Raw genomic sequence first — 23,378 nt, forward strand, 5'->3', positions numbered from 1 at the left:
GATGGTAATGAAATTCCTAGGTTAACAGTAAGAATTCCCTTTATTGCTCCACCACACCCTGAATCCCACATCTCAGTGGCACTGAGTGTACTGCACCTGTCCTGATACTGGCACAGTGTTTGTGAGAGAGGTAGTTTTCTATAGCACCAATTATTTTTGATGGTTTAGGTCTCTCCATATATTCTCTCCTTTAACAAACTGCCTCTCCTATACCCCTAGAATGTCTTATGATGGGAAGTGCTGTTGTTTGTAGAGATTCCGTTTCAAAAAAGAAAAAGAGGTTATAATAAAAATATTTAGTGTTCTCTAGATTATATAAAGTCAGAAAAAGTTATTTAAAATAAAATTTCTGTAGAAATGGTTTTAAAGCAGTGATTGCAGGATTTTTTTTTTGTTTGTTTTCTTTTGCTTGTGTTTCTCCTGAATAGTTGATAAACACTTTAAAATGCTGTAGAAAATCATTGTGAAAAAATACTAAATTTGCCTTAGGGGTAAATTTGCCTTAGGGATTAGTGCCAGAAAAACTGGAAGTAAGAGCAAGGAGAAAATGTGTACCTCCCCTGAGGATGAACAAAACAAAACACTGGCCCAGCTCCAAAGAGTTTTCTAAGTGTGAGGCAAAGAGCAGTGCCCAGCCAGGTGGGATGCAGGAGAAGGTTGGGATTTCTGGATACAGAGGCATGAGGCCCTGTGGGCTGGAGGCACACTGGGGTCAGTCACAGCCTCACCAGGCACCTTCTGCTGCTCCAGGTGAGGGTGGGAGGTAGGAAATAGGGTGCTGCAGTGGGAACAGGGACATCCAGCTCCAGCACCACCAAGGCACGGGATGCACTGCATGGCTGCACCCGGCTGTGGGAGGCACTGCCCTGGGCTTGCCAAGCATTGCACAGTCAGATGTTTTATGACATCTAAGAAAACACAACTGGAAAAAAATGTTCTATGAATCTCTGGCTATTTTTAATGCATTCAATTGAATGCAAGCAGGAGTATGACTCCTGCTGGCTTAAAAAATAGGGTTATAAGTCCTTTGAAGCTTTTTTTCCCTCCACCACTTTTTTCAGCAGGTGGAAAGCTTTATATTCTGTGAACGTCACAGGAGCCTGCTGGACAAAATGGCAAACCCCCACATTAGGATATTTCAAAAGCAATGCTCCTGTGATCATCAATAAATGAGAGATCAGGGACAGAAGATGGGTTACAGTTCAGAAAGAAAGAATGTGAAAGGAAGGCAAATACGAATGAAAAAGGAACCTGGACTTTCACTGGCTAAAACATATGCATAACCTATTCATATAAAAATGTATGGAGAACATGAGCTCTGCTGTTTATCTGGAAAGAGAACAACAGCACTAGAGCAGGTACAATGCACTCTTCAGCACCAGCAGATGTGGTCACTATTAATCATTTGGCAGAAACAAAGAAGGAGGAAGTAACCCTTGCAGCCCACAGATGCACAGGCAAGGTTTCCTGCCTTGAAAACAACCAGAAATCAAAATGGAAGTGTTCAGAAATACAAAATCAGTGGTCCTGTGAAAAAGACATAAATCATAGACATATTTCACTTTATTTATTTGTTCTTCATTTTCATAGCACATCTCAAATCACACTGGTAATTAGATCTTACAAATTTCTCCCCTGCTCTGGGAAAAAAAGCAAAAATCAGTCATGCATAAGATATTGAATGCATTCACATCAAGTATGTTGTACTTTGGGGTTTTGAACATCATAAATATGAGAACATTAAACCAGCTGGTTTTTTTTTTAACTTCATTTTTACAGATCATAGCAGCTTAAAAGGTTTAACTCCAGTTTATCTAGTTCTAATGTTTTTATTTTATTTTTAAAAGTTTCTAATAAAGTTTGGTAAGAGATTAAAAAATACAGAGGCCCAAATGCTACAAAACAACATTTTAAAGAAAAAGCATTTCTTTTTATTTGTAGGGCTTAAAACCCACAATGGCCTTTCTGCTTTGGCTGGGGATGCAATTTTAGAATTATTTGGATTAAGGTTAGGAAATTCAACTTATTTGTGATTTTTATGCATTATGAAACATCTTTAAACAGGTCAGAGCTTCCAGAAATGCTGAACACCCATACTTTAAGAGGTCCTAAATTAGGGAGACAAAAACCTCAATTTATGTCTCAAATATTGGCCAAAATACTGGGAACCTACTAATATAGTGCTCAGGTCCATGAAAGCAGGATATGAATGACTACAGGTTGTTATGTAAGTCATCTTTGCTTTTTTTTAATTTTTTTTTTTTAAAGCTTTCTTGCAATAGAGAGATAAAGTCTAATTGTACGATGGGAAGAAAAGCTGTCTTAAAATGGTAGCTAGCCACACTCATTGATTTAAGGAAAGGATAAGCAGACAAACTTACAGAGTATCTCCTTTTACAAGACTGACTCTACCATGCACAGGTGAAATATTGTTACAAACACCTGGTCTGATCCTACAACGTGCAAAGTGCCCTAAACCGCTTTGTGAAACAACCAAGGGATGAAGGTGCTAATTACGCCTGAGGAAACACTTGGAGAAGGAGGAAAACACATGAACAAATCGAGGTGTTGCAACATGGATTAACCTTAATCCCTTGCTTTCGGGCATCAGTTTTCCCTAATCCTGAGTTAGTGCTGTTTCTAGGAGCTTGCAGCAGCACGGCTGGAAACAACCCTAAACTTTCAGTTTCGGGCACGGGGACTGCGTGCAAAGGAGAATAAAGCAAAGGAGGAGGAAAGCTGAGTTTGGACTAACATTTCAAGGTTTACACTGAATGTGATCAAGTGTCTTGTGCAGCTGTATACTAAAGGTCTTTTTAGAGCTGGAACTCAGACCTCTTTTTCTATGTTGAAGGATCCATCACTTATCTTTGCAGCTGTCATGTATTGAACCACATGGCTGCAAGATAAAAGTAGTCAAGATACTTTGACAGAAGTAGTTAATACTGTAACATCCCATCCACGCTGTGCTGCCATCTGGGGTGTCGCACCAGGCTGGTGATGACTTAGTAAACACGTTCACTCCAGTTATAAACTTGCTACGATTTCTTGTGCCAGGACTTAATTGTGCTTCAGTGCATGAAGGAAATTTACAACCGACTCCATGAACATATATATTCCAGCTCTCCCTTTCATTTCAGTTTAAAAAACCAGCAGCAATTATATTATAAGTTCATAGCAGATATTCATAACTTAGCTATAAACAAATGCTGAGCTAAAGCTTTGCAGACAGCTCTCAGGAAAACTTAATTATTAAAGGATTTATAGGAATATTAACCACTTTTTTTCGAGTACTACAGTTATACTATCTTTTAATGACAGCAAGTAGATATAAATTACATCTTTTCTGACTTGGTCTGCTCTTCAAGTGGGAAATTCAGGAAGAAGCCTGTTGTCAGTATTTTTTTTTACTATTTTAGTGATAGTTTAAAGCCAGGCAAATGTAGCTGTCTCCATATAATGGAAAAGGACTCTGGGGCAGATTAGTAATTTGTCTTTTGAATAGACGTAACTTTGGTTGCTGTCTGTTTTAAGCATAAATTCTATCTACTTTAGTTGTGTTTATGGGGAAAAGGAGGAAAGAGGGTTTGAATCCAGATAAAAAGCTTGAATTCTTCTGCAGTGTTAATTGGATATCTTGATCTAAATTTATGCTGATTCAGATTGTCACTTGGCTGCTCTAATTCCACCGAGTCTTTGTAACGAGCTAAATGGAAGAAGAATCTGGGCCACTGTTGAAAAAGCTTTGCCTTGTGATCTCCGTGTGAACCTATGCTGGGAATGAGTTTTGGCCTGCATGACTGAGCTGACATCCAGGCCTTGCCTCCTTAATAGCCTTTCTTAACACATACAACCACTTAATAACCTGATGTTTCTAGGAAGCAGTGATTCAGCAAAGCCATTTTCTTATTTTAAATCCCAGTGAAAATGGTCTGTTCTATATATTTTAAATGTCAGAAGGCAGTTCGATCTACCAGTACCTGGTCTGGATTTTTTAAAAAGAACTTTTCAGAATCTTACCATAAGAAATGCTCTGATGAAATCTGTTATGATCTCCAAGGGCCAAGAAGCCTCACCTTGGGGTACTTAGATAGGAGCCAAGACAGGGATGAGCCAACTGCCCAGGAGGACACACAGCCCAGCAGCACTCCAGCTGTGGGACAGGCTGCTCCAAGCCCGATCTTGGAGAAGAATGGAAAGTCAAAAGCTATGGGAGTTGTTGCCTGCCAGTTACATTCACATCCCTGTGCTTCCCACACACCTGTGAATTCAGCTTCACAGCTCCTTTGTGAGGTAGGAAATTACTACTCCCTCCCTTGCAGAAGTGGAGCATAAAGAGATTGCTTTTGTTCTCCTGGGGTCCTACAGGGAGTCTGTGATAAAGCTGAGGATGAATTTAATCTACCCTTCTCTCTTTTTTGCCCAGGAACACTGGGCTTTTGACACAACTATCATTGCTGCTGCACCCTGGACAATATATACTGACACAAATGGGCTCTCTCCCCTGTCCTGCCTATCTGAACTTTACAGATTGGCTCAAACTGTAGAGATTTGCTGCTCAATAGCAAGATCAGCTTACCTAGTGTTTTGGGTCAGTCTACAAGACAGACCAAGCTCAGCTGCAAAGCTCAGGTTTAAATCTTCCCTATATATTGGAGCCCACTTCTATTTGCTTGCTTCCCTCCTTCCAGGAAGCAGGAAATACAATTAAGACTACAAGCACAAAGGAAAAGTTAATGAACAAAAACTTCTACTAATAATTACAAACATTAGTGCAAACCACACAGCAGATTATTTGTAGTAAGCTCAGTATTTTCTGTAAGGAGTCGTACAACTGAGGCTTTAAACACAGATGAAGTCACATTCTTTAGCCAAATAAGTAGCAGCTTTGAAGGTCATTCACCTAAGAAATCTGGATTGTGCTGCTACACATTTTATTTTACCCTACATATTTGTGTGTATTCCATCATACTTTTTATTGAAAATATATTTAGTCCTTTTTTAAAATATAAATAACTAAAAGGTAGTAAAGACCAAATTCCAAAGCTGAATTACCTGTTTGGCTAAGGGACTTACCCAGCATCATCTCAACTGCCCAGAAGAGCTATTTTTTCTTTTAATTTAAATGAGCCATTTGTCTATGTGCCTAAAAGCCAACACCTAAATCCATGCTTGTCATTCAAATGCATGGCTCTGCTGTCAAAGGTGAGTGCTCACACTGTAACATCAGATGCTCAGCACTGCTGCAAACTAGCTCCCATTTTTACATATTGAGATGTAGCTTTATCTCACATCACTTGAAAACCCCAGCCTTTGTGCCTAATTAAGAATCAAAGCTTGAATGTTGCAGCCAGTTAAGAATCCTACAGGAATGCTGATCTTCCTGCTCAAAATTTGTTTGTTTGGCAATAGTCATCTGAAACAAGGTGGAAAAAAAATTGAAGTTTGAAAAAATATTTCTCAAAACACTTTTCTGGTCAAGGCCAATGGAGCTAATAAACGCTGCAGTTAGTGGTCTGCACCCCCAGCAGCCACAGCTGAACGATGAAGTCAGAATTTGGAAAAGTGCACTTTTTCACTGTTTGCTCTCCCGCAGGAACTGACACCAGAGCCTCACGCCCCCGTGCCTTCCAGAGGAACCCTCTCTCTTCAGAGGTTTTCATCCAGCCATTTGATGTAGCTGCTCCTGGTCTGGAAGGCCGCAGAGAAGTCAGTGGGCCAGAGGGTGAATATCATGCAGCCGTGGAAGCAGTTGTGGAAGTGGTCGAGCGTGACGTCCACGCCCGCGTTCTCCAGGCGCTTGGCGTACATGGCCCCGTCGTCCCGCAGCACGTCGTTCTCGCACGTCAGCACGTACGTCTTGGGCTGCAGCTGCAGCGTCTCGTTGTCTGCCAGCAGCGGCACTGCCCGCACGTCCAGCAGCGCTGGCATCTTCTGGATGATCTCGGCCGTGCCCGTGGTTTGCACCACGGGCTTGTAGTCCTTTTTGAACGACGGCGGCAGCAGAGACGTCCAGTTCAGGCGTCCCCTGAAGGACAGAGCTTGGCCAACGTCCAGAGCGGTGTGGTTGTTGATCAGCAGTGCGTGAGCCAGGTCGTGGTTACCATTGAAATAATACAGCCAGTAGTTGATCATGACATGGCGAGGAAGAACGGGCATATTCCTGTTCTGCTGGTAAGAGGGTGTATTGAAGTCAAACGCCTGAAGGACTGGATAAATTAAGGCCTGCAGTTTCGGTCTGACGGTCAAATCCTCCTCTTTGCTAAGCTGTGGGGAAAAACAGAGCACAGAATTGCAATTATAAACATATATCAGTGTAGAATTTCATACAAGTGAACGTTCATTTGACAATTTTCAGGCTGAATTCTGCCCTTATACAAGTAATGTGGCTCTTTAGTCTGAAGTATCATCAGCTTTAACCTCCTCTCCTCTTGTAACATGGCCATCAGGCAGACCCAGTATCCTGTTCCCAACAGAAATCAGTGACAGAAGTTTACTGAAGGGTGTAACAAGATTAAAAAAAAAAAAGAGTGTAAAGTGGCATTTCTCTAACACAGTGCCCAGTTTAACAAGTGGCAGCTGAAGGATTTCCTGAATTAAAGGAGCTGCTCATGCTCTTAACAGCTTTTCATGGATTTTTCTTCCATGAATTGATCTAACTGTATTTTTTTTTTAAGCAAAGGCAGATTGTTGGCATCCACGGTTTACTCTAGCAAAGGCTCACCAAGCGCAGAAGTACCTCTTTGTGTCTGAATTGACCCTGCCACTTGCATTTCATTTGAGTCTACCAATTATTCATTTGGTGCCCCCAGCTGTCTTTCTGGAAGAGTCAGCAAACTCTTTGTTTCATCTTCTACGCAGGATACTCAATTCTCTATTGTATCTTATCTTGTTTAAAAAGAAGTATGCATCAGAAAATTGAATTAGGAATGCTTTTTCCAAAACATGGTATTATCATGTTTATCAGTCCTCAACAATGAAACTTTTATTGTAATTGCCTCTTATTAATTTTTTCACCCTAATTCAATATTGCAAGGTTGTCATGATAATTAATTGTCTGGACATGGTATCTGGTTTCTTATCACTAAGGGTAATGGCAATAGGAAAGTTAGTAATAATAATATTTCACTCAACCATGAAAAATATTATTACTTGCCCCAGGCTGCCTTTAAACTCTTTACTAGATCAAATTCAGATTTAATTTACATTTAAACTGCAGATATACAAAAAAAAAAAATTCCTTAAAATTGCAAAATGCTACAGGAAGAAAATTTAGCAGAAGAATTAAGCATCATTTATTGTACTTTTTTGTTCTTCATTTGTATCTGAAAGAAATAAAAACACATTTTCAGAGACAATTATCTAAAAAATAGGAAGCTATATTGATAAATTATGCCCACTTAGAAAAATAAAGAGTTAACCAGCAAAATGGGTAAAAAAAAAGTTGTTTAGCTGCTTGCTTTTAAAATCTGGTCCATAACAACTCGTAACTGTAGCAAGACAGAAATTTCTCAGAATACTCTGAGGTGGAAGGGACCCCAAGTGATTCATATTGTGAGCTGCTGGTTTTGTACCATCCTGCTTTTAGGGCTGGCACATCACCTTGTGTTGGTGCAGCACAAAGAATCCATCAGTCTCCCTGCATGGCTGACCCGGGCTGTTGTACTGTAACACAGAACAGACACTGGATGTTACCTGCTGGCACACAGCAGCTGCCAAATTTCCTCCTGCACTGTCACCAGAGATTGCAATTCGACTTGGGTCAACTGAATACTCAGCTAAGACATCAGGCTGCAAGAAATGCTTTGTAGCACGAAGAGCATCGTGGTATTGCTCAGGGAAGCACGCCTTTGGAATCAGCCTGTATCTACAAAACAAAGGGATGAGAGACAATTATTACCATCACTGTACCTCTCCTTCAGGATTAACAGGTGATATCAGGTAATCCTTACTGGAAATGACTATTTCATTAGGATAAATACTACAGGGAAAGTAGGAGGTGTGTAATACTTATGTAAAACCTACTCTTATAATTAATGTTAGAATAATTATAACTATTCAGAAAGATTAAAATGAACCTAGTAGATATAAATAACACCAAGATAGTATAAAACTGTGCAGCACTTTCCTAGGATTTCCCAATAGAGGATTTCCTCATGCATTATAAAAATTAATACTTAAGACACCCTTGGCAAGGGAGTCATTACACTCAGTCTGGTTTTGATCCAAATTCCCACCTTAATGAGTATGAAGGAGAGTAAATCATATTCACCCAACAGACTCCGCTGAGTCAAACACCTAAGCAGTTCTGTTCCCCAAATTTTTACCCATGCTCAGGAGAAAACAAACCTTGTATGCACCTCTGTGCCATGAAATGAACAAGAGCCAAAAAATTGAGTAATACCAATTTGCTCCAATGCAACAGATCTGATAATTCCTTTCCTTTGTCAAGGAGAGGAGCAGAAATATACCCACTGGGCAGGTGGGTAGACTGAGGCGCAGAGAGAGCAAACAGTCTGCCAGGAGCAGCCAGCAGCTGAATCCCAGACATGAGGTTTTCTCAGCTTCTAAACAACAGTGCAGAAGAAGTCTCTCTGTATTTACTGAATAACTTGAAATCTCAGAGTTGTAACCAGGCCTTATGCTACAAAGAACGTCTTCTGTTTGTAGCTTTTCAAACAACAGCTTTTACACATTCTCAGTAGAGCCGAGCAAACCAAAATTCAGTTTTCTGATTTTAAGCTAATTTTAGACTGTAAGCTAAAAGAAGTTTCATACGCAGAATAAATTTTAAACTTAGATTACAAATTTCATGCTCCAGTTGTGACCTGCCCTCGTAAAGAAATCTATATCTTGCACATATAGGAATGTGAGAGTGTCCTTTGGGAACTCCTTGCAAAGCTGCGTAACAGACTGTGCTTGGATTGTGAAAGTGAGACGAGCAATTAAACCAATGAGAAATCTAATTAGACTTGACTAATTGAGAACAAACACCTTGACTGAAGGATATAATGGTTAAAGAGAAGAGGTAAATAGTAACTCAGAGCAATAGGCAGAATTATACCAGCACAAATCAGAAAACGAACAATAAGGAACTTTTCAATACTGTGATTGCTGCTCGTCTGGAATAACCAACAACTGATTTTTTTTAGTTTTCATTATCTCTACTAATAAAAACCGAAGCAGTAAAAAAAAAAAGAAAAGAAAAGAAAAGGCAACCCTTTAAAGTACACTATAATGAGTATCAAATGAGTAACATCAACTCCATATAATTAAGTCGCAATTAGATCACAAAGCTTGGTATGTAACAAATTGCAGGTGGAAAACTTGAGTAATTATATTAAGTGATTGGGTTTGCAAAAGAAAATATTGAAGGTGACAATAAAGATGGGAACAGTACCAATCAAGCTGGAGCCATCTAGGTAATGCAGTTAGCTAGTGAGAGGTTTGTTTACCTTGGAATTGTTCAAGGTGTTAAAAAAGCAGCCCTGCTTCTCTGTTGTCTGGCAGTTTTCTGATCTTGAGGGAAGCACAAGGCTTAAAAGAGGTGACTGGAACAGTGGGAGATTGAGAAAGCAATAGAAAACTGCCAGACCCCAGAGTGTATTCTGGTTAATGAGCAGGGGTAAAATGATTTGATAATTTTTATGTGGCAGACCCTTCCTCAATATGGCTTAGAAACTGTGGGTTATAGACAGACTTGTGGGGGATTTAATATGGATATATTTAGTATGATACATATATAAACATTAAATATAATATTAATAATATACTTTGCAGCAGTGGGAGTGGCCATTGAGGATGGGAAAAGTCCCTCTTTCTACATGAGGAGGCACAGACGTGGTTCGGCCCTCTTTCAGGTACAAATCATGTCCAAATGAGTTTGATTTTATTTGTTTGATTGTTTTTAAAGTTCACAAGTATTTACAGAATCATAACTTGGTATTTGAGTGATCTCAGGTTTTAGCTACACTCTTTACATGCAGGTAAAACTGCAAGATGCACTAACATTGCTTTTTAGTATTTGTCCAACTGAATTCAGTGCTACTTTCTTTTCCCACACTTCTGTCTTCTAAAATGATCTCTAAAATAATTAGGAACACAAATGATTTTTTTATACCATGCCATTTTGTTGCAATTTTAAAAGGATAAGAATATCAGACTGGTATAGAGAATTATTGTCCAAGTTAAAGCCTTATAAACAAGCCAGTGACAAGGCAAAAGTTAGAAGAACTATGTTACATATTTCTAATACCTTAAAATTAATTGATTAGCTTTAGATTACTCACTCAATAGAGACAACAACAGCGTTCAGAGAGTCAGCCATGATTCTGCAGAGGTTGATGTAAAGGCTTGTTCCTGGCATGAAAGGACATAGTGTTAGGGACATAAGAGTCAATAGTCACAAAGCTGCACCTGAGCCTTCCCAGAAAATATACAAATATCACACAAATATAAGCAAAGTAAATGAGATCAGCTTGCAAATGATCAAGTGCCAAATGCACACTGTAGCAGAGGGAACATAATTCATGTCTTCAGAAGCCCTGCAGCCTAATGTTTCCTTCTTCATCTGTTTCTTGGTGACTTGAGGCACGTCATTTCACCCACCTATCACAATTCTCTCAGTTGGGCAAAATTTAAGGTACCCAGTGCTTTGGGGGCATTAGCATCCAGAGACAGTCATCACTGTATGAGTCACTGCTTGTGGTTCATTTTATTATAGCATGCATTGCTTTGACTCAAATGAATCTCCCCATTAATGTCAACTGAGCTACTCATTTAAGGGAGGATTAATCACAGCTATCCTATTTATCAGAGGATTGATTATCTTTAATTTTGTTCCTTTCCAGTTAGTTAATTGTTGGTTCCTGGTACTATAAAATATACTGAGACACTAAATGTTTCCTGAAGTATCTAGACTGAGAATTTAATATTTAGGTGTAGCAATTGTGTCATTAACTTCTGTGCCTTGGACTCAGGATACATCTGACATAGCCAAGTTATAATCACCCAGACAAAGCACTGCAATTTAATATGAACTTTTTGCACAAGAGTCATATGCAAACTGTTAAAGAACAAATGAGGCAGGCAGGAGGTTAACAAATAATGCTTAGGCAGGGCTAAGAAAATCCATCTCAAAGCACAATTCCTCTGTAGGAAGAGGAGTAAAATGTTTAACTGCTACAGGACTACAGGACAAAGAGACTGGGATTTCCAAAGGCAGGTAGAGGCCAGATTTTGAAGTTTTTCAGGAACCTAAATTTCACTTAAATCATGGTCTAAACGACTTGTACATGCATAGTTCAAATGGAGTCAATATAGTCTGTGTTTTGGATCATTTCGGAAAACCCCTAAAATATTCTTTTCCTATAGAGGAAGCCACAGAAGGCATCAGGGCTGTATGGAATTCAGGATGTGACAGGAGCAATGGGGAAGGAAAAGGGAGAAGAATCTTATCAGATCTGGATCTCAGAGCAGCCACAGGAACCACATTGCCCATTCTCCTCCCAAGGCTGTTTTCCTCCAGTAGGATGTGGAAGGGATCAGTGATTACCTTATCCTTGCCTATAGCTGTACCTTACTTTCTCAGATCATATTTGTGGTTCTCAAGTTAATTGCAGTAAACAGCATTTATTTTCAAGGTAATTATGTCGTGGTGGCTGTGGTTCCCTAGGGCAGGAGGCCAGACCATGGGACAGGAACCAACCTCTACGTGTTTCCCTTGTGCTGCCCATTGTCTGTGCTCAGCAATGTGTATTCCCAGATACCTGTTATTTAACAACCAAACATCATCAAGGCTGTCACATGCAGTGTTGATCAGCTCACTCTTCTGCTAATTATTCTGTGAAAATCGGGCAAACCCCTTACACTGGATAGTCACTGGATCCTGATCACCAAGGATTGACTTGTGCACATGACCACAGAAAGTGGGGGACTGGCCCAAGAAGCCCATTCAGGCATCCCAGGAATTTAAATAATAAGCTATTTTGTCCTCTCAGGATGTAACAAAATTAACCTTTTCGTCCTTTCGCAGCTCATGTGCAGATAAGATATTTTACTGTGTGTTCATGATGTTTTTCTCCTTCTCTCCTTAGAACTGATCTACCAGAGTGGAGACAGTTACTACTGAATTCAGGTATTCAGCATACTTGTCATTCCTGGCAGGAAAAAGAGCTTTTGGCTTTTTCTGCTAGGAGAAAAGCAGACCAGAACCCTATTTAATTACTGGCAGACACCTACTTGCACTTGCCAAGGCCCAGCCCCCTCCATGGATGTAAACAACGCCGCGCTTGAGGCTTTCATCTCCCCTGGCAGGAGGTTCAAACACTCTGACTTCCACACCGTCAAAAACAGCATCTGTGACTTTAATGTCTTCAGAGGAGACAGACTCCAGCTGGTACAAATCAAAGGTAGAAATCAAATAATTCAGAACTATCAAGTGATGGCTGAATCTCAGATAGTGAATCAGGTGGCCCTAGGGGGGAAAAAGAAGAAGAAAAATTTCTGTTACTTCAGAGCATATCATATGATACCACACTGAGGTTTAATGTAGCTGTCTTCAAAGGGCAGGTCCTACATGAAACTGAATATGGATTCTTAGAATATTCACTGGAAAATGAATTATTATCAAGGACCTTTAGTGCTTCTAAAGCTTTATTAAAACAAAAAGCTGTCCATACAAGATTTTCTGTTGTCAGAAAAAATCAAGCCATGAGCACTTCGTGGACCACAACTGTGAAGGAGCACTCAGGCCCTCTGAAAGACACCTTGGAAGGGGACAAACCTCACCAGCATGTTCCGCTGTGGACCTGTGAAGCTCCACAGACTGGTGCCAGCAGAGGGCAATACCACACAGGCAATGTTTTTTGGTGGAAAGGTATCCCCAAAGCATAAGTCTTTCTGCTTCCAAATTAAGAAAGTTCCCAAAGACTGCAAAGAAATTTGAAAACAGGAATGGTCTTAAAGGAATATAAGGATGTTTATTGTCTTGTCCTGTGTTTTCCTGCTGAATTGGGAAGGATCTGAAACACTATCCAAGAACAACAGTAGGTTAATGCTACTTTTTTCCAACCCCAGAGACTCAAGTGTGTTACTTTTCTGTGGGGGTAAAACACCACAAAAATGAAGAATGATCTGATCTTTCTTTCCCCTTACAGTAGGAGGAGACAGATTTGATCCCCTTTGGCTACTCAGTACTTTTATTTTCATGTTTATTTTTAAAATCTTGCCCTGAACAGATTAGAAACCTGTTTCTCTCAGTGAACCATTCAAGGCACTCCTCCAGCTGAAATGGTCACAACCTGCTCCCTACATATGACCTGCACAGTATTTGTGGTGCACACTTGTTCCCATTCCCTGGATGGTGCAGAAGGGGAGGCAAAAGGTGAGCCAAAGGACTGCAGGGACTATGATGTCCATGCAGGCCATTAAAAAGAAAAAGTAGTGGGGGTTTTTTCCCCTTTAGAAAAGTTAATCTCTGTCCTAGTGATGAAGCTCAGAAACTGTATAATCAGCTAAGCCTTTTGTGCAGCCTTCTCAGTCAAGGCAATGGAGCTGGGAGTTAAATGTAATATATATACCCAATGGACACCTGTAGGAACACTACCATGAGGAAAACTGCCAGCTGGGACCTTTTATTTTATGAACAGATGCCAAATACTTGGAACAAGAGGTGTACTGTTATATAGAGCCTTCCTACACCCAACCACTTTGCTGTTTTCATTCTGCCAGTCCCACTACTGCAGTGCAACTGCTCCAATGAATTAAAGATGCTGACACCTGAGCGATGGGGTCACCCTGGTACTGGTCTAACCACATTCACAAGGTGAAGAACAGATAGTTGCCATAGTTTAACATGCACAAAAACTGTGCACACACCCCCACCTCCAGAGGAAAAGCAAGTTTTGAAGCACTCATCAGCATCCCTGCCAAAGCAGATCTGTCTCCTACAGCCACAACCTCTTACATGTAATTTTTTTCTCTGTCCTAATTAGTTTGGGTGTAAAAAAATTGAAATATTTGCTTTCAGAAAAGGCCCTGCACAGCCCCATTTCCACTTTTCTACATTGCTGTAGAAAAAAGACAAGCTTTGATATTTATTTTTTTTTTAAACTATGCCAAATACAATGGGCTGTTATGTGAGCTGGGAGAGAAATCCACTCCCAAAATTTGCAAAAACTACTTTATTTTCTTGCTTTGACTTGTGGTAATGTCACCCTGCTGAGATGGTTTGGTGGGAATCCAAATTTTAAAATGTTTGCTGCTTTTTAGATGGAATATCATTTCTTCATACTGTAAGGCTTTTCTCTGGGAGAAGAAACACAAAGTATCCACCTGGCAGGAAGAAATCCTGAATTCACAAGGCTGTTTGTATCTCATAAGTTTCAGCCTGTGCTTTTCTCCCACCATTGCTTAAAATTCCCACAGGAAAACCCAGTTCTAGTTTGAAATCTGAAGAGCAATACATCTATTAATAATTTGGCACACCATTTGTTGGGCTGCCGCCGATGTAACCAGATAAAGGTCTGATCCTCCCTGTGCCCTATGGAGGTTCCCAGGGAAGGTAAACACTGGGAAGCAGTTTTAGAAATACTGCCAGGGAAAACAATGTTTTAGTAGATTTTTTTTTTAGGCTGACTGTGCTGCAGTAGATGTCTCATTTTTGCTTTCTCCCACTTTAGTTCACACTCTTTGTAGACAAGATTACCACATGTTCCCTGGAATCAGGAATGTTTTGTTTTCAAGGCTATTTAGTAGTGTTTACCGGGAAGTGTTTTGCCCTGCTCTTCAAACCTCAGAGCACCCCGGCCATCTGCAGGTTACCACACTCTTTCATGTCTATTTTTCCTGAAATAGACCACTCTTTCCAAGAATCCATAAACCTGGAAGAGATGCTTTCTACATCAGGGCAACAGTCCTAATTATTTGTCAGGCATAGGCAGTTTTTTTGCCAAGCACTTATTACACAGATTATTTGTAAGTAGATCCATCTAATCAGCCTACTGGCTTGTTATTTATAAAGGCACCAGGATTGCACTTTTTGCTGGCAAACAGCTAGTCTTGCCCAAAGCTCTTAAAAATAAATTTTTTTTTTCTCTATAAATGTTTTAAAAATATATAAAATATCTTAGCACTCTGTAATATAGATATACCCCTGGCAAAAGATGCACCCATCCCAATGGCTGTGCTTCCCTGGCACCTTTCTTGTGGTGGCACTAATAAACAGAAGCCTCAGAACATGACCTTGCTGCACCAGCTCAATCTGAACCCAGCAAAACCAGAGGAAAAACTAAACTTCAACCATGTCACCATCTTACTGATACCCCAAGGCAGGGAAGAGGGAGCAGGGCAAAGGATGGGACCAGCCCTTTTGGCAGCAGTCCATAGCTGGATTGCCTTAAATCCAGTATAAAACTGGAATCTTCATCTCATGTGAGCAATTACAGGTTTGATCTTTGCTGGTATTTGTGATTTTTACCACCTTTCCTGTTACAACCTGCAGGGCTGTTGCAGGCTATCAAATATAGCACTTAAATATATGTGGGAATTATGTGTGTGGATAGGGAAGGGAAGGGAAGGGAAGGGAAGGGAAGGGAAGGGAAGGGAAGGGAAGGGAAGGGAAGGGAAGGGAAGGGAAGGGAAGGGAAGGGAAGGGAAGGGAAGGGAAGGGAAGGGAAGGGAAGGGAAGGGAAGGGAAGGGAAGGGAAGGGAAGGGAAGGGAAGGGAAGGGAAGGGAGGGGAAGGGAAGGGAAGGGAAGGGAAGGGAGGGGAAGGGAAGGGAAGGGAAGGGAAGGGAAGGGAAGGGAGGGGAGGGGAAGGGAAGGGAAGGGAAGGGAAGGGAAGGGAAGGGAAGGGAAGGGAAGGGAAGGGAAGGGAAGGGAAGGGAAGGGAAGGGAAGGGAAGGGAAGGGAAGGGAAGGGAAGGGAAGGGAAGGGAAGGGAAGGGAAGGGAAGGGAAGGGAAGGGAAGGGAAGGGAAGGGAAGGGAAGGGAAGGGAAGGGAAGGGAAGGGAAGGGAAGGGAAGGGAAGGGAAAAATGGTGATGTTCTCTGGTGAAAAGGGAGAGAAGACAATGTTGTCGTACCAAAAGCTAGAGAAAAGGAAGAGAAATCAAAAGGACAAGGGGGAAATTAAGAAACTCCAGAAAAAAGAGGAGGTAGTATAAAGATGAAAGGCCTGTGGGCAACTAGCCCAGAACTGCTCCGCCAGCTACAGGCACAGCACATCACTTTCTCTGGCTCACAGCTGCAAGTTTTCCCATGTAATGACTGATTTTATGCATTTGTCTGGAAAAAATACTTTTGTTTTCTGAACAGATAGTTCTGGGGAAACTTAACCGGTGATCTTCACATTATGGGCTGGACTGAGCAATGGGGTGACACACACCAAGAGAGCTCAGCTGCCGGGAAGCAAGGCAGAGCTGGATGAGCAGCAGGACCCTGGGAGACAGGGCTGGGCAGGCAGCAGGGCTAACATGAGTATTTTGCAGGCATTTGAGCCAATTTGGCAAAAAACCTCTATCAACATATTACAGTAGCCCTAGTGACTGACTACTGCTCATTTCTGATTGCAGGTTTTCATTTCTGTGCTATTGGCTCCCTGTGATCCATGTCTGCCTTGACAGCTGTGTGATTTACACTCACACTGTAAAGCTCCCCATCTCTCCACCAAGTCAGGCAAAGCAACTCCTACAGCCCAAACTCCTTCTCTTTCACCAGGACATTCCCATAACTGGGGTTTTAAGGTAAGGACAGCTCAGAGACTCACTAGAGACCGAACTGTTCAAGACTGCCACATTCCTTCTGGTAAATTCTTTGATGAGGGGTACCAGATACTGAAAGATTTAGTTGGTGTAGGAGAATTTTTTCAAAAATGAAGAAAGGAGTCAGGGCTGTGATGAAAAGCAGGCAGAATGAACAAAGTACTGCTCTAGAGAGGCACCATTACTTCACTTTTAACCACCAATATGTCTCTGAACTGGATTTTTCTATTGGCTCCTCAGCTGGTAATTTAATGAAGAAATCCAAATGCTCCCTGCTATTACATTTACGTCCCTCAAGGACTAGTATTCTATTTCCATCATTTGCAAAAAAGTAAACCAAAAGTTTTTGTTGCTATTGTCTAGCAACCTCTGACACTACTCAGCACATTGGGATTCTCTCTGTCCTCATATGACTTCCATATGTAACACTGCCTCTGACCTTTACCCATGGAATTATTGCGACATGTCGTGTTCAGAATGCACAAAAGCCTCTAAAACTGAGCCCAACACATCAGCTGTTTCCTCCACTGCCCTCGCAGCTGGTCAGGCCCAAGGTCCTGCACTGACCTCAGGAGGATCAGGAATTAGGCAAACAGCTAAGGCTCTTTTACATATAGCACTACTCGTGACTGAGCCAAATCTCCCTCATGACTCAACTGAGTAATGATGCTGGAACTGGGAGGTTGAACTATGTAAGTCTAAACTTCCTACCTTAAAAGATGCAGACACTATTGTCAGTTCTGGCATGACTTGCAAAACATATTTCTATCAACATTAAAGGCCAAAATGCCAACTACAATATCTGTAATCAATAACAGAGATTAGTGAAAAACAAACAGGATCACTTCCCCATTTAGCAATGTGCAGAACATATTGCTTTATGTGCATTTCAGGCAGTTCACCCTGTTTAAGGGTGATTTTACAAAATGATTTCTCAATTCAAGCACATAGTTGCCCAGTATATAACATGTATTTTTAAATACTGTTAGATAAAGACAGTCCTCAAAGAGAAGCACTCTTAGTTGTATAAATTTCCTTTAGAACTGAAAAAAGCCCATCAAGACTGTTTTTCAGTTAATTAATTAGAAGCAAAATCTAGATTACCTTTTAATGTGAGGTTTTGTGCATATACTTATTCACCTACAAGGATCTGCTCTTACACCAGATAGCAAAAAAAGTTATCTGTTACTGCATACAAGACTTCCAGTGTGGCTCAGTTTCTGCTCAGGTCCCAGTGTTGTGAGACACAGTTGCTTGTCACAACTAACAACCTGGTTTCCAGTAAACCAATTGCAAAACTGTTCTTGCATCCAGAAACATCAGCAACTTAGTTGGCTGTCTATAGCTATTATTTACATCTGTCCAGAAGTCACACACGCTGAAATACATGGGCAGAAAAATATTAAAATGTTAGAAAGAACTGTTTTCTTTACTCCTGAATGTTGATGTTCCATGACTGACTTTATTCCAAGAATGAGTGAGTGGCAGAGGAGCATGAAGGAAACACTTGGGTGATGAGGAGTTTTTTGCCCTGCACAGCTGCCTACCTTCTTCCATATACATCTATCTATGGCCTCTATGCCAATCCATTTATCCTTCTGAACCTTTGCAAACAGCTGTCCCAATTCAAAGAAAATAACCCAACAACTTTCTTCCTTGCCATGTACCAGAATAGCAAGTATCTTGACAGTGGTATTCAGAAATAACTTACTTCAAAGGGCTAATAACATATGCTGCTCTCTTTACTCCTATAAGGGAGAGTAATTAGGGGAAGAAGTGAAAAATGCCTGTATCAATATTGTTGTTACAGCAGAATTATGAGATGTTGCTTTAGACACTTCTTAACCATAGCTAAATCTACGACTCAATGCCGCAATTAATTTTATGTGGGTTTCCAAATTTCAGTGAAGCCAAGTTCTGATATACCTGTATGCCTATGTATGTATATATTTTTTAATTTCTGAGGTCAAACTGTGTTATACTATAGGTTTCTGTAAAAATGTTACCATGTCCTATTTTGAGACAGGTGAGGGGCAAATTACTCTCATTCTTTGTTTAGCACTTTCACATCAATTCATTAATATTTTTAAAGCTTCAGTTCCTCTGTTTTTATTCTGGGACAGCACAGGGCATTAAAGAGGGCAAAGAAGCAGGGCTCTGAAAACCCAGATCAGTATCCTTCACTGGAACTTTTATGACCTCAGATAAGGCTCTCTTCCTATCTCTGCTCCCCCCAATTTAAGACTAGTATCAGTTCCCTTCTGTAGTAAGTTTTGAAACCTATTTAGAGAAACTGCCCTATAAGCATTATGCACTCTTAACCATGTGATTGTACTTGAACGTTTGTCGAAGTCTCATGCTGAGCCAGGACACTGACTCAGTCCCAAGCCTGTAAAAAAATTTGTAGCTGATCGGGACAAAACTCTACATGCACAAGTGAAAACCTTACCATTAATATGCTGAAAGCCAGGGACAACCCTATTGTCTTTTATTCACAGTGATTAATAATGCACCGAGCAAACACATTATCCCTAACAAGAAACGATCACACTTAATCATCAGAATCTTCACGAATCTATTTCAAAATAAGCAAATGACAATTAACTGTATTTGAACCAAGTGGAAGTTTGTGGGGAAAAAAAAGGACAACACTACATTTCAGAGATTTTCAAGTTAGAAAGGTATTTCTGTCTGCTATCAAACCTACAAAGCAAAGTAATAAACAGCATGCTGGAAATACATTCAGAAGTGGGTGAAAGTTCAAGTCACATCGAGAGAAATGTTAAACCATTTGACCTTGCAATAGCTGTTAGAGAAAGAGGAAGCTGAGCTCTGTGAAAGGACATACACTTTATTTTATAGACACACACACACAAAAGCTGTCTAAGTAAACACCCAAGCTTAACTTTTATAATCCTACCTCCGGTTCACGCAGTTCCTTCTTAATGACGGCCACTTATTCCCAACTGTGCTATCTCAGTGTCAGAAAGACTTCTGAACACTTGGAAAGCACCTTCTCTATAACCAGAAACGAATGCCCCATGGCTCACCTGATATGTGATTCAGGCACCTCTAACAACTCACTTCCTTTATGCTTCTGTGTAAAACTCACTTGTCCCTTTGATGTGTAAGCAATATTACAGGAACTGTTACTTGTTTAGTAATTTTTCTCACTACAGAAGTTTTTATTTCTAAGGATAGAGACTTAGACAAATAAGAAATTACCACTTTCCCCTAACAAAGACTTCCTCGCTCCAGAGAGCAGGACAAATGTGGGCACCTCAGCCCTGCCTGCCAGCTTGCTCCAGCTGCCACCCACCAGGCTTTGTCCTGCCAGCTCCTCTTGGAATTATGACCTCTACAATACCCCAAAAGAGATACCCTTCAGCTCCCAAGCTAGAGGCACCAGAATGCATCTATGCCCAATGTTTATACTTAAACAAACTGAATGTGTACCTGAGGCAGCAGCAATATACGTATATATAGTCACAGTCATATGATTTTCTAAAGATAGGTCTCCTTCAGCCAGAGGTTCTGGCCTTGATTCAGGTGTTACTGAACAAACTGTGACACTGTGTTTTGCAGGCAGAATGCTGGGCAGGCACCATGGCCCTTCTATCTGTACTTATCAATGAACTGGGCAAGCTGAGTGCTTGCAATTCAGCCACTTGAGTTAAAAACATGGAGCAGGTGAATGTCAAGCCATAGATTTTACTGAAGAATTAAGCTATTGTAGGCCATGTCTGCATAATTTTCCTATCAGACATAGGTGAGGGTATACAAGTGCACAGGTTTTATCCTATACAGCAAATAGGTTTTATCCTTTCATCCTAGAGATAAACTTTGACTCAGAAATACAACTGGACCAGGAGAAGATGTCCCAGTGGACCAGATGAGAGTTCTATTTAGTTCCAGACCATCTCCAACAGTGGCACCCAGAGAAGCTGTTCAGGCAGAATATACAAGTTTGGACACTGCATAGTCCACTCTCCCCGTGCTTCCTATCATCCACAGTTATTGTATTAAGAAAGTAGCAGGTACATTCCCACCTAGTCCATTTATGAGTCCTCTGTCCATTAACTCATTTAATCCCTTTCTGAAGGGGATCATCATCTGCTTGAAATACAAGCTTTTGCACATTTCAGAACCAATTTAGTAAACTGAGATACTGCTAGGGAATTAAAAACAAAACAACTTTCAGCTTTCACATACGTAGTGCCTTACATCAGTCCTGACCATGACTGATGAGTCCGTGTAAAAGATCAGATCACGCTAGAAAAAAGCAAAGTTCACAGCCAAAGCCATTATCAGAAATTTTGTCATCTCTGAGATATTTCATGTCAGCATAAAAACCCTGGCAGAAAATAAGGAAGAAATCGTGAAGTGACAACTGCCTTGTGACAAAAAAAAAAAAATAAATAATCAAGCATTCCGAGAGTTTGTTTAGTAACAAGACACCAAATCAAGGCAGATTAATATTTGAAAGAGCTTTATACGTGATCTTTCCCTAAGGCACGCATAATGCATCAGATTAAACCCCACCAATTCTTTTTTTTTCTGACCAGGAGCCGGCAAGTTGGGCACCAGACCGAGCCCTGGGGCAGCGATGGCACCGTCAGTGCTCGGACCGACCGGGACGACACCCGCGGCTGATCAGCCCGGTCTCGCCGCGGCAGCCAGGGCGGCACAGCGGAACCCGACCCCGCTTCTCCTTCTGGATGCGGCACCGCCCGGTGCAGCGGGACCGGCCCCAGCGATGTCAGCGATGCCGGGGACCCGGCTCCAGCCACACAGGGCACGGCCGGGAGGGCTGTGCGGGTGCCCCGGGCGGGCACCGCCACCGCGGCCGCGCTTCCCCCCGTGGTGGGGGTGTCCGCCCGCCCCTCCAGAGCCGCGGGTGCCGGGGCCGCCTTACCATCTGCTGCGCCGCCCGGAAGGTGGCATCCAGCAGCATCAGCTTCCAGGGGTCGGACACGGCGCCGGGCAGCGGCAGGTACACGTAGTAGGCGGAGAGCGCGGCCAGCGCCGGCAGCAGCACCCAGGCGGCCCGCATCGCCCCCGCCGCGCCGTGTGCGGCCGCCTCGCCGCGGCTCCCGCGGGGCGCGCACCGCCCCCGGCCCGGCCTCCCCCGGCCCGGCCTCCCCCGGAGGAAGTGCTGGCGCTTCCTCCCGGCCCGCGGGCCGAGTGCCCGGCCCGGGCCGAGCCCCGCCGCCCGCCCAGCGCCGCCCCGCCCGGGCCCGCCCGCGCCGCCGAGCCACCGCCCCGCAGGGTCCCCTGCGCTGCCCGGGGCGGCCCCGCTGCGGGCGAGGGTCCCCGAGGCGTGGGCTCCTGGAGCTACTCCATCGCACGCACGGACAGCAAAGGCATCCGCATCTGCAGTGCTGCCTCCTGACACCACGCACCCGCTCCTGACACCTCGTACACGCTTCCAGTGCCTCGATATCCTTCCTGAATGGAGCGGCCTTGAACTGGACACAGCGCCTCGAGTACTGTGTCCAGTTCTGGACCCCGCATTTCAGGAAGGATATTGAGGTGCTGGAGCATGTCCAAAGAAGGGCAACGAGGCTGGTGGAGGGACTAGAGCACAAGTCCTATGAGGAGAGGCTGAGGGAGCTGGGGTTGTTCAGCCTGGAGAAGAGGAGGCCCAGGGAAGACCTCATTGCTCTCTACAACTCCCTGAAAGGAGGTTGAAGCCAGGTGGGGGTTGGTCTCTTCTTCCAGGCAACCAGGGCACGGTCTTAAGCTGTGCCAGGGGAGGTTTAGGTTCGACATTAGGACGAAGTTGTTTACAGAGAGAGTGATCAGACATTGGAATGGGCTGCTCAGGAGGTGGTGGATTCACATCCCAGGAGGTATTTAAGAGGAGACTAGATGTGGCACTTAGTGCCGTGGTCTAGAAGACAAGGTCGTGTTAGATCAAAAGTTGGACTTGATGATCTCAGAGGTCTTTTCCAACCCACAACAGATTCTGTGATTCTGTACCCGCACCCAAACCCACAGCCCATCACCCACCTTGGGCTGGCAAAAGAACCCAAGTGGCTTTGGGAAGACTGACCTGACAGCAGTCGAACCCACAAGTAAACCCCACCACTTTCATGGAATCACAGAATGTTTTGGGTTGGAGGGGAGCTTGAACTTAAAAATTAGATTCTTGGGAGTTTCAAACCACCACAAAGGTCTTCTACTTCCAACCTCCCTGCCATGGGCAGGGACACCTTCCACTAGACAAGTTTGATCAGAGCCTCATCCAAGCTGGCTTTGATTTTCCATTTTTAGAGGTTGTAGCACCAGAAGACGAGCACGGTGGCAGGTCTTTGCCAGCAGAGAGCGGGAACATCAGTGTTCAGGCAGGGCTGGCCCTAGTCCACTGAGCCCAGAGGCTGGGGAGGTGAGAGGAAGGCAATGGGAATCAATTCAAGTAAATCCGTGAGGATCCCAGATCCACCATGTTTCCAGGAGGAACTCAGGGACACCTTTATTTTAGCTGAAGAAACCATGCTGCTTCTCATCTAACACATCACAAAACAATTCCAGAAAGATTTTTTTTTTTTTAAGATATGCTTATTTCGTAATTTTGTTTTGGACTGGGAATTTGTTGGGCTTTTTATTTTTTTTATT

The 23,378-nt window shown here is 42.5% G+C and overlaps 1 protein-coding gene across 2 annotated transcripts; it reads right to left on the reverse strand.

The window, feature by feature from the left end:
* Positions 1–1,545: 1,545 nt before the first annotated feature.
* NCEH1 (neutral cholesterol ester hydrolase 1) lies at positions 1,546–21,882 on the reverse strand. Of its 2 annotated transcripts, none has more exons than XM_064665860.1 (5): positions 21,676–21,882; positions 12,241–12,475; positions 10,290–10,359; positions 7,696–7,867; positions 1,546–6,267 (listed from the first exon to the last, which is right to left on the reverse strand). In XM_064665860.1, exons 1-5 carry the CDS (start codon positions 21,811–21,813, stop codon positions 5,650–5,652), a joined length of 1,233 nt encoding a protein of 410 aa, XP_064521930.1. In that variant the 5' UTR covers positions 21,814–21,882; the 3' UTR covers positions 1,546–5,649. The 2 variants fall into 2 exon arrangements, with proteins under 2 accessions (XP_064521930.1, XP_064521931.1); XM_064665861.1 differs by lacking the exon at positions 21,676–21,882 and adding an exon at positions 19,681–20,187.
* Between the last annotated feature and the right edge of the window lie 1,496 nt (positions 21,883–23,378).

The sequence above is a fragment of the Pseudopipra pipra genome, chromosome 10, assembly GCF_036250125.1.
Source record: "Pseudopipra pipra isolate bDixPip1 chromosome 10, bDixPip1.hap1, whole genome shotgun sequence".
Classification (NCBI taxonomy): domain Eukaryota; kingdom Metazoa; phylum Chordata; class Aves; order Passeriformes; family Pipridae; genus Pseudopipra; species Pseudopipra pipra.